General features: G+C 40.3%; 1 protein-coding gene across 1 annotated transcript in view; it reads left to right on the top strand.

Annotated features, from left to right (window-relative positions):
- The window catches only part of FNDC3B (fibronectin type III domain containing 3B), a 160,040-nt gene that overhangs the window by 108,201 nt on the left and 39,068 nt on the right, over nucleotides 1-12,771 (top strand). The window contains exons 11-18 of the mRNA XM_010079500.1: nucleotides 1,690-1,814; nucleotides 4,385-4,559; nucleotides 5,151-5,237; nucleotides 7,293-7,431; nucleotides 7,991-8,062; nucleotides 8,581-8,699; nucleotides 9,523-9,628; nucleotides 11,269-11,441. Coding sequence (XP_010077802.1) covers nucleotides 1,690-1,814; nucleotides 4,385-4,559; nucleotides 5,151-5,237; nucleotides 7,293-7,431; nucleotides 7,991-8,062; nucleotides 8,581-8,699; nucleotides 9,523-9,628; nucleotides 11,269-11,441 — 996 coding nt within the window. The remainder of the gene's footprint in view (nucleotides 1-1,689; nucleotides 1,815-4,384; nucleotides 4,560-5,150; nucleotides 5,238-7,292; nucleotides 7,432-7,990; nucleotides 8,063-8,580; nucleotides 8,700-9,522; nucleotides 9,629-11,268; nucleotides 11,442-12,771) is intronic.

The raw sequence follows: 12,771 nt of genomic DNA, 5'->3' as shown, positions 1-12,771 counted from the left end.
TCTCTTGGAGAAAAAACATGGGAAAATGATAAAATAATACATTCTTAAGCAGAAAACAAAAAGAGATTAAATGTTTTCAAATGCTTTACAAATAGTGAAGTTGTGAAAGAGTTAGAGAAAAAGTAATTTAATGCATCTGAACCTGTAACAGAGAGTTTGCATGGGGAAAAAAAATCTATTCTTAGTAGTCCTGCACTAATAAATGGATATTTTACTAAAACATAGGACTACTAATTAGGTTTTATGTAGTCTGGGTTTTAAATATACTGTTTCTGGGCTGGGAAGTATGCTGACCTAATAATTTTGTCCAAAAGGAGTTTTATCATATAACTCTATATCTGGGGATTTTAGATCTGAAAAAGTTTTCTCTTTTACAAAAGACTTTTGCTTTAAGTTTCATTATTCTCTTCCAATTCCACCCCTCAATGTACTTGAGCCGTACACTAATTTTACAGCTGGAGCAGGTGGGTGAATTTGAAGAAGATTTTTGTATAAAAGCAAGTTCTAGAACAAGTGTAGGATCGCACTGTATAAATAACATAAAGCTATGGCTGTTTGCCCGTGTGCTGAATGTCCCTTCAGTGCTTCCAAATTGCTGTCCTGTGCTGGAGGTCTGCATGGTCGTTTCTAGCTTGATAAACACATTTTGGAGACTTACTACAAGTATTTTATGGAGTTCTTCCTTTTGTGTTGCAATCAGAGTGAGAAGAGTTGGAAATTGATAGGGGCTGGAAAATGGGCCAGGGACAAATGTATGTCCCACTCGAGCATTTTTGAGATCTTTAAGTGATGTACTGAGCATGGAGGAAGAACGGTGCGTGGGAGGACAGACAGAGCTGAAGGAGGCAGCAGGTGACGCTGCTGGCCGCAGTGAGGGACACCTGTATCAATGATTTTCCTGTTAGTCTGCTTAAATGTAGAAATATCGAGTCTTCTGTCAAGCTGGTGTATATCAGGTGAAATAAACAACGTTATCTATGGGAAGATGTTAATTTTGATGAGATATAAAATAAAAATTAAAAAATGTAGAGACAGGTGCCAAAAAAATGGCAAATCAGTAGTTGCAGAGACGTGCGTAACTTTATCCCCTGCACCAGTCTGAGCCCATGGGTGTGCTTTGCTAGGTTTCTGTTCCGGTGTGCTTTGGAGTCCTTTGTATTGTCATTGAGCAGAGGGTCGCACCCAGCGGGTCCCTCTGGGGTAGCGGTCCCTCTGGAGAGGCCGTGGGCTGGCCAGCAGGGAACGAGAGCCCTCTTGTGGGACTGAGCGTTTGGTTCTGAAGGACCAGAGAGGGTTTAATGGGATTTTTGGTGCAGAGGGTAGTGCTTGCAAGAAGTGTTGGTTGCAGTTTTCCTGTGCTCCTGTGACTGGGTCGATTCAGAGATTAGTTTCACCCTTGCACACATTTTTGTTAACGAGTAGGATAACATTTCAAGCAGAATAACAGAAGCTGGGGATACATCTCATGAAGATGAGAATCTGAAAAGAGGAGGAATCTGACAGCAGCCTGACTGGTGATCTGTGTTATTTTAGGGAACGTATCAATGCTGTCAGTGGCTCACGCTGCTTTCTTTGCACAATGCCTGTATGAAAGCATCTAATTCTAATATCATTTAGCAGCTCTTTTTAAAATAAGCACCGTGTGGTTTTGTTTCATAGCTATCTGACTACAGGCTGCTTTCTTTCTAGGGAAAAAGGAACAGTGGTTTCAGAGAATGTTACTTTGGAAGCCAGAAGCATTGCAAGTTGACTAAGCTTTGTCCAGCTTTGGGTTACACCTTTCGATTAGCAGCTCAGAATGACATCGGTACTAGGTAAGTTATCTCAAGGTACATGCTTTCTCAAGAAAAAGTGGTAGTTGTAAAGTTTAACTATCAATGGCAGTGTAAAGAGGGATTTCTGGGGCTTTTTTTGCTTGTTTGTTTGTTCTCTTTATGGTTTTAAGTTAAATATCTGACATTTGCTCTATTATTAATGCTTCCAAGTAAGTCGCACCTTCCCTGGTGGTATGATTCACCTCCCAGGGAATCACCGTGTACCTTCACCATGGTGAGGTTAGCCTAAGAAGATAGGCTCCTTTTAAGGTGTGAAACGCTGTTTTGTGGTCTATTCCTAATACAAAAAGAATACATCTGTTATGTAAAATTCCCACTAGAGACCTCTGTGAACCGAGAAAAACAAGCAAGAGGAAGCTGAGTTACAGATTTTGAAAGGAATCTTAATATATTTATTTCTCTGGTTTAAAGCAAAGCCCTTCTGTCTTTTTTCAGCAGTATAGTCCCTTTCTTCTTCAGACTGGCTGATGGGGTGGGAAAGAAGGGTGAGAGAGCCAGGACCGAGAGAGGACAGGCACACCCAAGGGCTCTGCAAGATGGATTTCAGGTTTTCTTTGCACATGAACACATGTGCTCAAATGAAGATGATGAGAAATCAAACTTAGTGCAATCCTCCGGGAGCTTGTAGGGAGCACTGGGCTAAAAAGTGACGCAGCTGAGGACCAGAGTGTGCCCAAAGGGACATCGCGCTGCAGGGGCTGCTCGCCCATGTACTCGTGGAAGGAAAGTAGGCCAGGAAAAGTTTAGCTGTGAAGAAGCTAAACATCCAGTGCTCTTGTATACTCTTCCTTTGTCCTTCTTAGGTAAACAGGATCTAATCATTATTACAAGAAGGACAGGAAAAGACACACTGGTGGTATATAACAAAGTCTTTTGCTGAGAGAGATTCCTGTGTTGTTCTCTCTTCTGAAACATAAACTTCTTAGTAATATATAACTTTAAAAAGTTACTTTATTCACATTCCTGTGTTTTCCCCTCTGAGATGTGCTGGGACTGTTCATGTATGTACAGAGTCCCTTTTTGCAAGCTTCTTGCAAGATTACTTCCCTCCCTATTGAAATAATAGTTGAGCTGGAGAGAGAGAGACACGAGCTGGAGCTGCTGAGTGTAAATGGAAGGGGACTGCCAGTTTTGTGCAGAGGTCCCATTTTTAGCATCTCTTCTCTTTGTCAGATTCCAGATTTTTAAAATAGCTTAGGGCATGCTTCAGCCCTCTCTCCCTTTTTTGTTGTTGTTCTCCCTCTTGCTTTTTTTCTCAGGCTATTGAGGATGGAGTGGACTAAGAACTATATTTATGGTCAGCTGCGCTGTGTTAATCTATGAGATAAGCACCAACAGCGCATGGCTTATTTTTATAGACAGCACTCAAAATTATGACAGGATAATGTCATCTAACACTTCGTGCCATAAGATGGTTTTGGTTGGTTGTAATGACTGTGGGCTCAACTTTTAAGATTATTTTTGTCTTGTTTGGGTGTTAGTTATATGTGGATTTTTTAACTCTAAGAACGTTTCAACAAATATGCTAGTTTTGAGAAGGAAGACTCAGAAAAAGGAGGTGTGGCTTCTTGTGTGTGTTAAATTCATGCAACGAATTTGCTAAGAAACAAAATACATTTGTATTTTGGAAACACAGATTTGAAAATTGCAAGAACATTACCTTCATTTGAGAGTTTTAATGTTGTCCTCCTGAAAATTCACCAGAATCTGTCCATTTTAAATTTTGTTCTCAAATTTCCATTGTACATAATATATTCTGCATGGATTCTTAAGAGAACTCTTCCTACATTTGTTCAACACAACTGCCTGTTACGTTTCAAGGCATTGTGTGCTGGGATTTAGACAAGATGAGAGCATTGATCTCCTCTGCCGTGGATGGTTGCAACCTGAGCTGTCTGTGCGAAAGAGCAACTTTATGCTCAGCTTCAAATACAAGGAAGTTTGGGCAGGTAAAGCCAGAAAGGAGTAGAGCCAGCCTGGAGGGCTGGAAGGTATCTGTGCCCGCACCAGACAGTTCCTACGTGATGATGAGCATGTGTGATCGTGGCTGGATAGATTTTCCCTGCTTTCTTTGGAGGGGGTGTCTGAAACAGTGAGACTAGATTTGCTGAAGCACTTTGCTTTCAGAGGTGTAGCTTTAAATAGTTGTTGAATTCTCAGTTTATAAAAGGTGGAAACTGCATCTCAAGTTCAACATCTAAAAGTTGAACAGTTGGGGCTTTATTTCCTATGTTTTAACTCCCTTTTGTTAAATGAGATTTTTCTCTACTTCACAGTTAATAGTGAGTTGATATTTTTGGTGCAATCAAGTATTATTTTATTGTGATGATATATGTAAAAATGACTCTGAGGACACGTATAATCCTGCATTTTTTTTCTATTCTTAGTTCTGGCATTTCATAAGTGGGTGCTCATCTTTTCCACCTGGGCAATTTTAACTGCCTAGATTTTTTGGAAATGTGAAATATTTTTCTAAATACACTGAGGTTTTTTTGCAGAAGGGGGTTTTGGGTTTTTTTAATATTCCTCTCTCTTCTGTCCCTGTGCAGTGGGTACAGCCAGGAGGTGGTATGCTACACTGCAGGTAATATTCCTCAGACCCCTTCTGCACCAAGGCTTGTTCGAGCTGGTGTTACATGGATCGCATTGCAGTGGAATAAAGTAGAAGGATGCACACCAGAGGAAGTGATTTCCTACACCCTGGAAATTCAGGAAGAAGATAATGTACGTACTGTGTTACTGTAAAGCATCCTGCATGGCTCAGATTGAGTTTTCATTTACTAATCCAAGATCACTGAGAAGATTGTGGATTTCTACTTTGGAGGGTCTTTTAGGAGTACTGGGTACTTGGCAGGATGGAGCTGTGTGATTGTTCTGCTCTGTAGCAGAATTATGAATCCTTAGCTAAAAATCTGTACTGTCATCCCTATTTCCTTCACAAAGCTTCACAGGAGTCCATAAGGCACAGGGCAGCTTGTCCTTATGCACTTCAGTCTGCTGTGTCATTCTCGCTGCTGTGTGTGGTGTGCTTGCGTTCTGTCATCTGTCACTTCTCTTTTGTTACGTGTGTTAAACTGTTACAATTGGCTTTGTGCTTATTTTACAGCAAAATTATATTAGTCAGGTCAGTTGCACCATCCCTTCTAGAAGGAAAATTATTGTGGCCTTGCAACTTAAAAGTAACAATAATAATTTAAAAAGCACTTGACTGTAAAGCCCCTTTGCTATAATATGTTCTAGGTACAGATTATAATACAGAGAGCACTTCCGCCGACTCCTTACTTATGGGAATTTGTTTGGTTTTGTTTTTTCTAGGATAGTGTGTTTCACCCAAAGTACACTGGAGAGGAGCAAGCCTGTACTGTGAAGAATCTCAGAAGAAGTACACAGTATAAATTCAGGGTAAAATCTTTTTTTGTCATTGCATAATATTTTCTGTGTTGGGTTTTTTCCAGGCACTGTAGGGACTCTTTAGTGCTACCTGCAAAATTGAGCCATCGAATGCAAATTTATTTTATACTAAGACCTCATAGATTAAGCACAAGTTGTGTTTTTAGTTCTACCACAGAAGATGCTCATTGCTCAGCCTTCTGAAACAGGCATGGTTCTTGGTATGGTGTTGTATGATGTTGCAGAAATGTGGCTCAGGGCCTGAGGTGTTTGTAGTCAGCTGCATTGCTCCCCAAAAACCTGATCTGTGGTCACAAACCCATCTCCTCCCTTCTACACAATGGAGCAAACGCTGTAAGGGTCCCGGCAAGCACAGCTGCCTGCCCCAGCTCAGGGGCCTGGCTTCCCCTCACGTGCAGACGTTGAAGCTTTTTCATCTCATGCGTACATATTGCTGGCTTTGGAGCTGCCTTTTTGGCAAATATTGGTATCCCCTGCTCTGTGGGTGCTCCTAAATACAGACCTTCCCAGAGAGATGCTCTGAAGTCCTTTTTCAATCGCAAAATTCAGACGCCTGCCTCGCTGCTACCGAAGCCATCAAGCACACCACAAGCTCCAGGTATCGCTATTGAGGAGAAGACGGTGTGGTTTGTACCAGATGGGCTATGGCGCGGCTGTCCGTCTGTCTGTCCCTGGGCTGGCTGCAGGAGTTGCGCGCAGCTCCACAAGGTGGTGTTGGGCCACGGCGCCGGAGCGCTGCCGTCTCTCCAGAGATGGTGAGGAGCTGTCTGTCTGTAAAGCCAATGTCCTCCCTGCTCCCGCGTTGCCAGACAGAAGCAGCTTTGTGTCATTTGTAAATGGCGCAAGGAGAGAAGGGTGGCATACATTTGTACCGATTCAAAAATATGGGGCTTCTGTAAGTCATAGTATATTCAGGAGCAAGAAAACAAAACTTTACCCAAAGACTCATTTCAGTCCTTAAAAACAACTTTGCATATATTCCTTTATGGGAAGGAAGACCTTGTGAAGTTCCATGAAGAACTACCCAAAGAATTGGAAAGTGGTTGCGGTGTTGCTCGGAGGTGATGCTTTTTAGTTTAGTGTTGTCAAAGCTGCTGTGGGTGCCTGAGGGAAAAGGATGGTTAGTGCTTCTGTGCAGCTCTGCTTTCCAATTAAACATGAATTTTACAAAACTGGGTTGGTATCAGAACAAACTTGTAGCCTCCTGTCACTGGCTACAAGCACAGCTCTCCTCTGTCCCAGCACTGAGACGTTCCCTCGTTGCGTGCAGACCAGCAGTAATTAGCTACAGAACTTGGGCAAGGATCCCCAAAACTGTAAAATAAAACAAAGAAACAAAAGCAAACACGGACACCGTAGGTCACAGCAGTGTTTTAAAACTCGTGGTGGGGGCTATCTACCAAGGTCTAGGTTTGTCTTTGAACCTGACCGGTTGGGGTTTCTTGTACGATCCTGATCTGCTCAGTCTCCTGGCCAGGTCTTTATGTCTTCTCTTAGCTTAGCAACCCTCTCACTGCAGTCAGCAGAAGGTGTTCTTGAGAAGAGACAAAGGGTTTGTCTGAGAAGGTGTTCTTTGTGCGCATCCTGCTTGTTTCGGTGGCTGTAGATTACATGTTTCTTGTTTACATATCATGCTACTCAAGCTTTTAATTGTGTGATTACTGATACTCTGAATTAATTTGTTTTAAGGAGCAGTTTGAAATATCTGCAAAACAAAAACAGCATAGTTACTGTTGTTATTTTAATCTTTTATGAGTAAATAACTGCAAGTTGCCATGTGACTTTTTTTTTTTAATGGGAAAAATATCAGTGCCCTTATCTTAAATGTATCTTGATTTATTGCTAGTGGAGTGAGAAGAATCAATGTAGTTTCTAAAGAAACAACGTGACAATCTAGTATCTGTTATTAGAATCTCACACACTTTGTTGGGATGTGATATGCTTTCCAGTTTAATGATATTTGTGCAATTACTAAAAGAAATCTCATGTAGAACTGTGAGAAGAGCAGTTACAGTAAACAATGGCAAACTTGTGGTTCTGTTTCAGCTGTTTGCTTCTAATGTGGAAGGAAGGAGTTCTCCCAGTGAAGTGTTGGTCTGTACGACAAGCCCAGACAGGCCAGGACCTCCAACCAGACCCGTTATTAAGGGGCCGATAACATCTCATGGCTTTAGTGTGAAGTGGGGTAAGCCAGTTCAGTTTGTCATAGTAGAGCTTTTTTGGGTCATAATAAATTCAAATAAAATTATGTAAATATGTCTTCAAACTTAGATTTTTCATGCTGCTTCTCAGTCCAAAGCTGAACGTGTTTGGAGAGCTTGACAACTTAATTTAATCTTTTAAAAGATGTGTAGAGGTGCATATGTTTTCAGAATCAAAAATGTTACTTGTTTTTATTGACTAACTTGCACTCAAGTTCATCTTCATGCTTTTCACCTTCCATTTCATGTCCCCTTGCAGCATCATCCAGCTGCTTCCTTTATCAGTGGAGCAAGCCTCCATACTGCATCTCTTTCCATGTTTTTTTCGTACATCTTTTTTGTAGCATTGTTATCCAGCTGCCTTGTTCTGACTCATACTGAATGCTAACCTCTGCCACCCACTTCTGCTATAAATTCCTTGGTGCAGTTAGTGTGGGAGAGTTTGTGGAGGAGAAGGAGCCAAATCAGAAACAGGTTCTGTAATTTTTTTGTTGTGTTTCACTCCTAATCTTGGTTTACTAACAGCTTGCCTTATTTTTTCAGATCCTCCAGAGGATAATGGTGGTTCAGAAATCCTGAAGTATCTATTAGAGATTTCAGAAGGAAGTTCAGAAGGTAAACTTGAAACAAGTTGTCTCCATTGCAATCCATGATGGCTACTATAAAGAAGTACTGACCCTTTGGGCTATTATTGTTATTAACATTGATGCACTAATACTGTACATATGGTTACGACTGAGTTACATACTTGCAGCCTTAAAACTTGCAGGGTTCCTGGGAGGGTTTGGGTTGGGGTTTAGGAAGTTTTTGTTGTGTTGTTTTTTAAAAGTATGGGGGTTTTTTTTCTAAGATTGGTAGAATTTTAGCTTATAGGGCTGAACCTACTGTTTGTTTTGGTATTTTAAAAATATTTTCAAAAATTTTACATTTATAAGTATATATTGTATGTGTGTCTATGTATATGTATGTCTTTAAGCAGGAGTAATATTCGTAGTAATATTAACACTAATTATTTTCCGTATGATGAAATACATCATTTGTGGAAGACCACATTAAGGACTTTCTTTCCTCCTAGACACTAGTAAACTTCTTGCATTATACTTCTCTAAACTTGGATATATCTCATTGTTTAGCAAATCAGTGGGAAGTGGCATACAGTGGATCGGCTACAGAATATACCTGTACTCACTTGAAACCAGGCACTTTGTATAAACTCCGGGCATGCTGTATCAGCACTGGCGGACACAGTCAGGTAAGTATTATTTAACAATAAGGACTATTGGGTTTATATTCTCCAGGGATTTATCTGCTATTTTTGGTAAAAGATTAGTGCTTTAAGAAGAAGGTGAATACTTTTCCTGTAGCACAGGAAAGCTACACTGGCTGCACTTAATCTTATGTTGCAAGTTGCTGAATTTTAGTAGACTTCTATGTGTACCTGATGAACTTTTTTTCAGGCAAATTGCAATTTAGGGAAGTTCCATTTCCTCAAAACCAGTCTGTAGGTGTTTATGCTTATGCTAGAAAAGACTGTCGTGTTTATCTGATCTGTCTGCTTGCTTGAGAAAGGTCCCAGACTCTCATGTACATGAGCCTGTACTGACCCAAGCTGGTGACAGGAGATGCAGTAGGGCTAGTTCATTGTAACAACTAATTACCTTTTGTGTGTCTGAATTCTTCTTTTAATTTTTGGGTTCCATTTTCCTGTTACTTCCTCCTTTGATTTAAAATCATTTCAGCGCCTACATTCTTATTCCTCCTGCTCTGATTCTTTAACAGTCGAGTGTATTAGGGCTTGATATTATTTTAGAAGCGAGGAAAATTAAAATAAAGAGCCCCAAAACATTAGCCATCAAAGTTTCCTTTGCCTACAGTTTTGAGTATGCTAATGAAAGAACTATTAATTGCATTTGTAAGTAACATGCTTGATACATCTCCTATCCTTTATCATTTATATGAATTCCTGATAAATTGCTGCTGTAGAAAACAGTTTCTTGTGCTGCTTTCTAATCAGGTCTCACTTTGTAGGAAGTAATTGTATCAGAGAGCTAACTTCAGCTCCTCTTCTCTTCCAGTGTTCTGAAAGTTTACCTGTCCGTACGCTAAGTGTTGCACCAGGTCACTGCCGGCCACCAAGAGTTTTGGGGAAGCCGAAGCACAGAGAAGTACAGCTGCAATGGGGTAAGCCGTTGGAGCGTGTCGCTGTGGAATAGCTTGGGTCTTGATTGCTACTTGCTAAACTTGCCTTAGCTTTTGTTTCTGTTGGTAGACCTTGTGAAAAGTTGCAGTGTGTTCTGTTTGCTGGGAAGTACAAAGGAAAGTCCAGTGAAGTCTGTGCAACTTCTCATCGACTGCTGTAACTCTGTATTGCGTCTCTGAGCTTAGCTGTCCTTTAGAGCTGATACTGTGCTTCCATTTTTGTTTTAGTTAGGACCTGTCTCTATGTCAGGACCATAAAGTATCAGCTATATTAGAATATCTGGCATTTATTGCAAAAACTCCATGTGATTCACGATCTTTTTTATTCCTTTGCAATACTGACTTATCAGAAGCATTGTGCTGCTTCTAATATAGGACTTCTCTCAGAAATTTGAGTTAGAACATATTGATTTTGGGTGGCATTTAAACAGTGATCCATAGTACACACAATCCATTGGACACCTGTAGTTTTGCAAGGGACTTGTGCACTAAACTGTCAAAAAATGCACGTTTTTCAGAATACAAGGTACGTGCCAGTATGCAACAGAATTTTTTCTTTATTATTATAATCTTGCAGCATACAAGATTCTTTGTGTCTTCATTCATTAAACTAAATTCTAGAGCAGTACCATTTCTAGCTGACAAGTATATCTCAAAACCAGTGTAAAAATTCAGCTGTGCGTCCAAGGTACCACATTGTTTCCTGGAAGACTGTGCCCCTTATGGTGAAGCAGTGCTTTTCAGAACCCCAGAGAGGTTGATTCTGTGGTACTGGCTTGTAATGTGACATACAAATATTATTAAATACATTGTTTTCCTGGGGAAAAAGGTGCCTACAACAAAACAGATATAGAAAACAAATCCAGTTTCCCAAAATGCTGTTATTCCAAGGGAAGCACAGAGTTTAGGTCATTGTAGAGAGATTTAGAATCTCATAAATGTTAGAAGAATGACTAATAAAGTTTGAGCAGGGCAGTTGTTCATATTTCTGTTGGGTGTTAGTACAGCTTTGTTAGAAATCCGACGTGCAAGTAGTACTTTTGGAGTGTAGGTGACCCCCCTCAGCCTGTGTCCAGCCATAGCCAGCAGCCAAGATTGGGTCAGATGGCCACCATGTGCCTCCTTATTTCTCTCTGTCCCAGAAAAGGTGTATTCAGCGCTGGTCCTATTCTTTCTGCAGCTTTCTATACCATTTCTCCTGCCTCACTGACCAGTTTTTTTGCACGCACCACCAACTATGGTGTTGGGGGAAAGAAGCAGAGTAGCTTCTTTCCATCCTCAGAAGAGAATGGCGGCTACTGTGTTCTGCTTTAAAAGTAGGTGGGGACCTCCTGTCATCAAACACAGCTTCCCAGGGTGGCAGATCATTGCCCTGGGAGAGCTGCTGCTCTTGCACGTGATGATCTGACCTGGTGAATGTTTAGGGCTAGAGGTGATTTTGTTTGTTTGCTTTAAAAATGTCAATCATGTACATGGATGAGATATTGCAGGTAAGGCATCGATCGAAGAGGAAAATCATTGTTGACTGTGTGTGTACATATTTCTGTAGTATGTGAAATAAAAAATAAATCTTCCTGGCATATGTCCTTATGTTATTAATGAATTCTATGATTTCTTTTTAGATGTCCCTCCATCAGAAAGTGGCTGTCCCGTCTCAGAGTACAGTGTAGAAATGACAGAACCTGAAGAAGTTGTTTCTGAAGTGTATCATGGTCCTGATCTGGAGTGCACCGTCAGCAACCTTCTTCCTGGAGCAACGTATCGGTTCAGAGTGAGAGCTTTGAACGATGGTGGGGTATGTGCAGCGTGCCAGAGCGTGCTTTGGATTTTTGGTACTGTGCCAGAGATGGGTGGTTCTGGAAAGTGATTGAGTTCGTCCTGGTGATCCGAAAGGTGGAGGGGAGATGGGCAAAACAAAATAAAGTGAGAAACGCTGAAAGGAACTTTTGAGGAAGAGTTGCAGTTTTGGATCTGGTACTCTTTTAAAAGGAGATTTCAGGTACTAAGATGACGGGCCAAAATCAGCTGGACCAAAATGTACAGAATCCCTGCTGATAGTTGTATCTGCTTACACAGAGGAATCTGTTTAATTCCCCTTCCAATGCATCCCTTCTTTTTGTTGTAAATCTTAACTATATAAAAACAAACACTGAAATTTCACTCGGGTATTGATATATTTTGAGGAAAATATTCTCAATGACTTTTTTTTGTCTTAATTTGAAGAAAATACATGCTTTATAGATTTGATGATTTTTTTGGTTATATGGTTTCCTTGGAAGATGTGCCTTCTCAATTACATCAGAAATTCTGTCTGATGTCCACAGAGATCTGTTGAAAGTTCCTGTTGATTCAGTGAAGTTTGGGTTGCTTCTGCTTGCCTTTGTGAGAACATCTTTCCAAGGGTTTTTTATAAAGGCAGTTCCAGCAACAGTGCATGCATATTGATGTGTTTGTTCCCAGGAAATATTGATGACAAACATAAAATAAAGATTTAAAGTTATTCACTTAAAGGGAGAAGTTCTGTTAAAACTACCTTAGTTATTAGAAAAATATGCAAGACGGTTAAACGGTTTGTCTTTAAAATGTCCACTGTTTTATTTTTGGGAAAAACATAATTAAATACACATGGAGAGATTGGATTTGCATGCTGGAATGAAAGCAATTGCCTACCTGGTAACTTCAGATATATGATACCTCATCTTTTTTTTTTCCTCTATTTTTTTCTCTTTTTTTTCTTTTTGGCAAAACAGTGTTTAAAGTTACAAAAGTATTTCTGGTCCCACCCTTTGTTAAATGAGGGGGCTGGTTTTGGTTTGGTTGGTTTTTGTCTTTTTTTTTTTTTTTTTTACCAGATGCAAAATTTGGGGGTGTTCTTTACCAGATGCAAACACCTTTCTTCCTCCCATTAGGTAAATAAAGCAACAGAAGTCAAAAAATGAGGTTTTTTTTGAAGTGTGCATTCTTTGTAATTCAAACAAAGCAATCAGTGTTAGCCTTTCTTGGTAGCACAGATACTGACCCATTTCTGTTTAAAGGTTTTCTGGGGTTCATAACTTCAGTGTTGTTCAGCCTTTGTAGTGGCTCATTTTTTTCATACTTGCTGGTATTGCATTCCAAGATAAGTA

The sequence above is a fragment of the Pterocles gutturalis genome, unplaced genomic scaffold (genome assembly GCF_000699245.1).
Source record: "Pterocles gutturalis isolate BGI_N339 unplaced genomic scaffold, ASM69924v1 scaffold8064, whole genome shotgun sequence".
Taxonomy (NCBI): Eukaryota; Metazoa; Chordata; class Aves; order Pterocliformes; family Pteroclidae; genus Pterocles; species Pterocles gutturalis.
The sequence above is the reverse complement of the archived record's forward strand: the minus strand, read 5'-3'. Positions and strand labels throughout refer to the sequence as shown.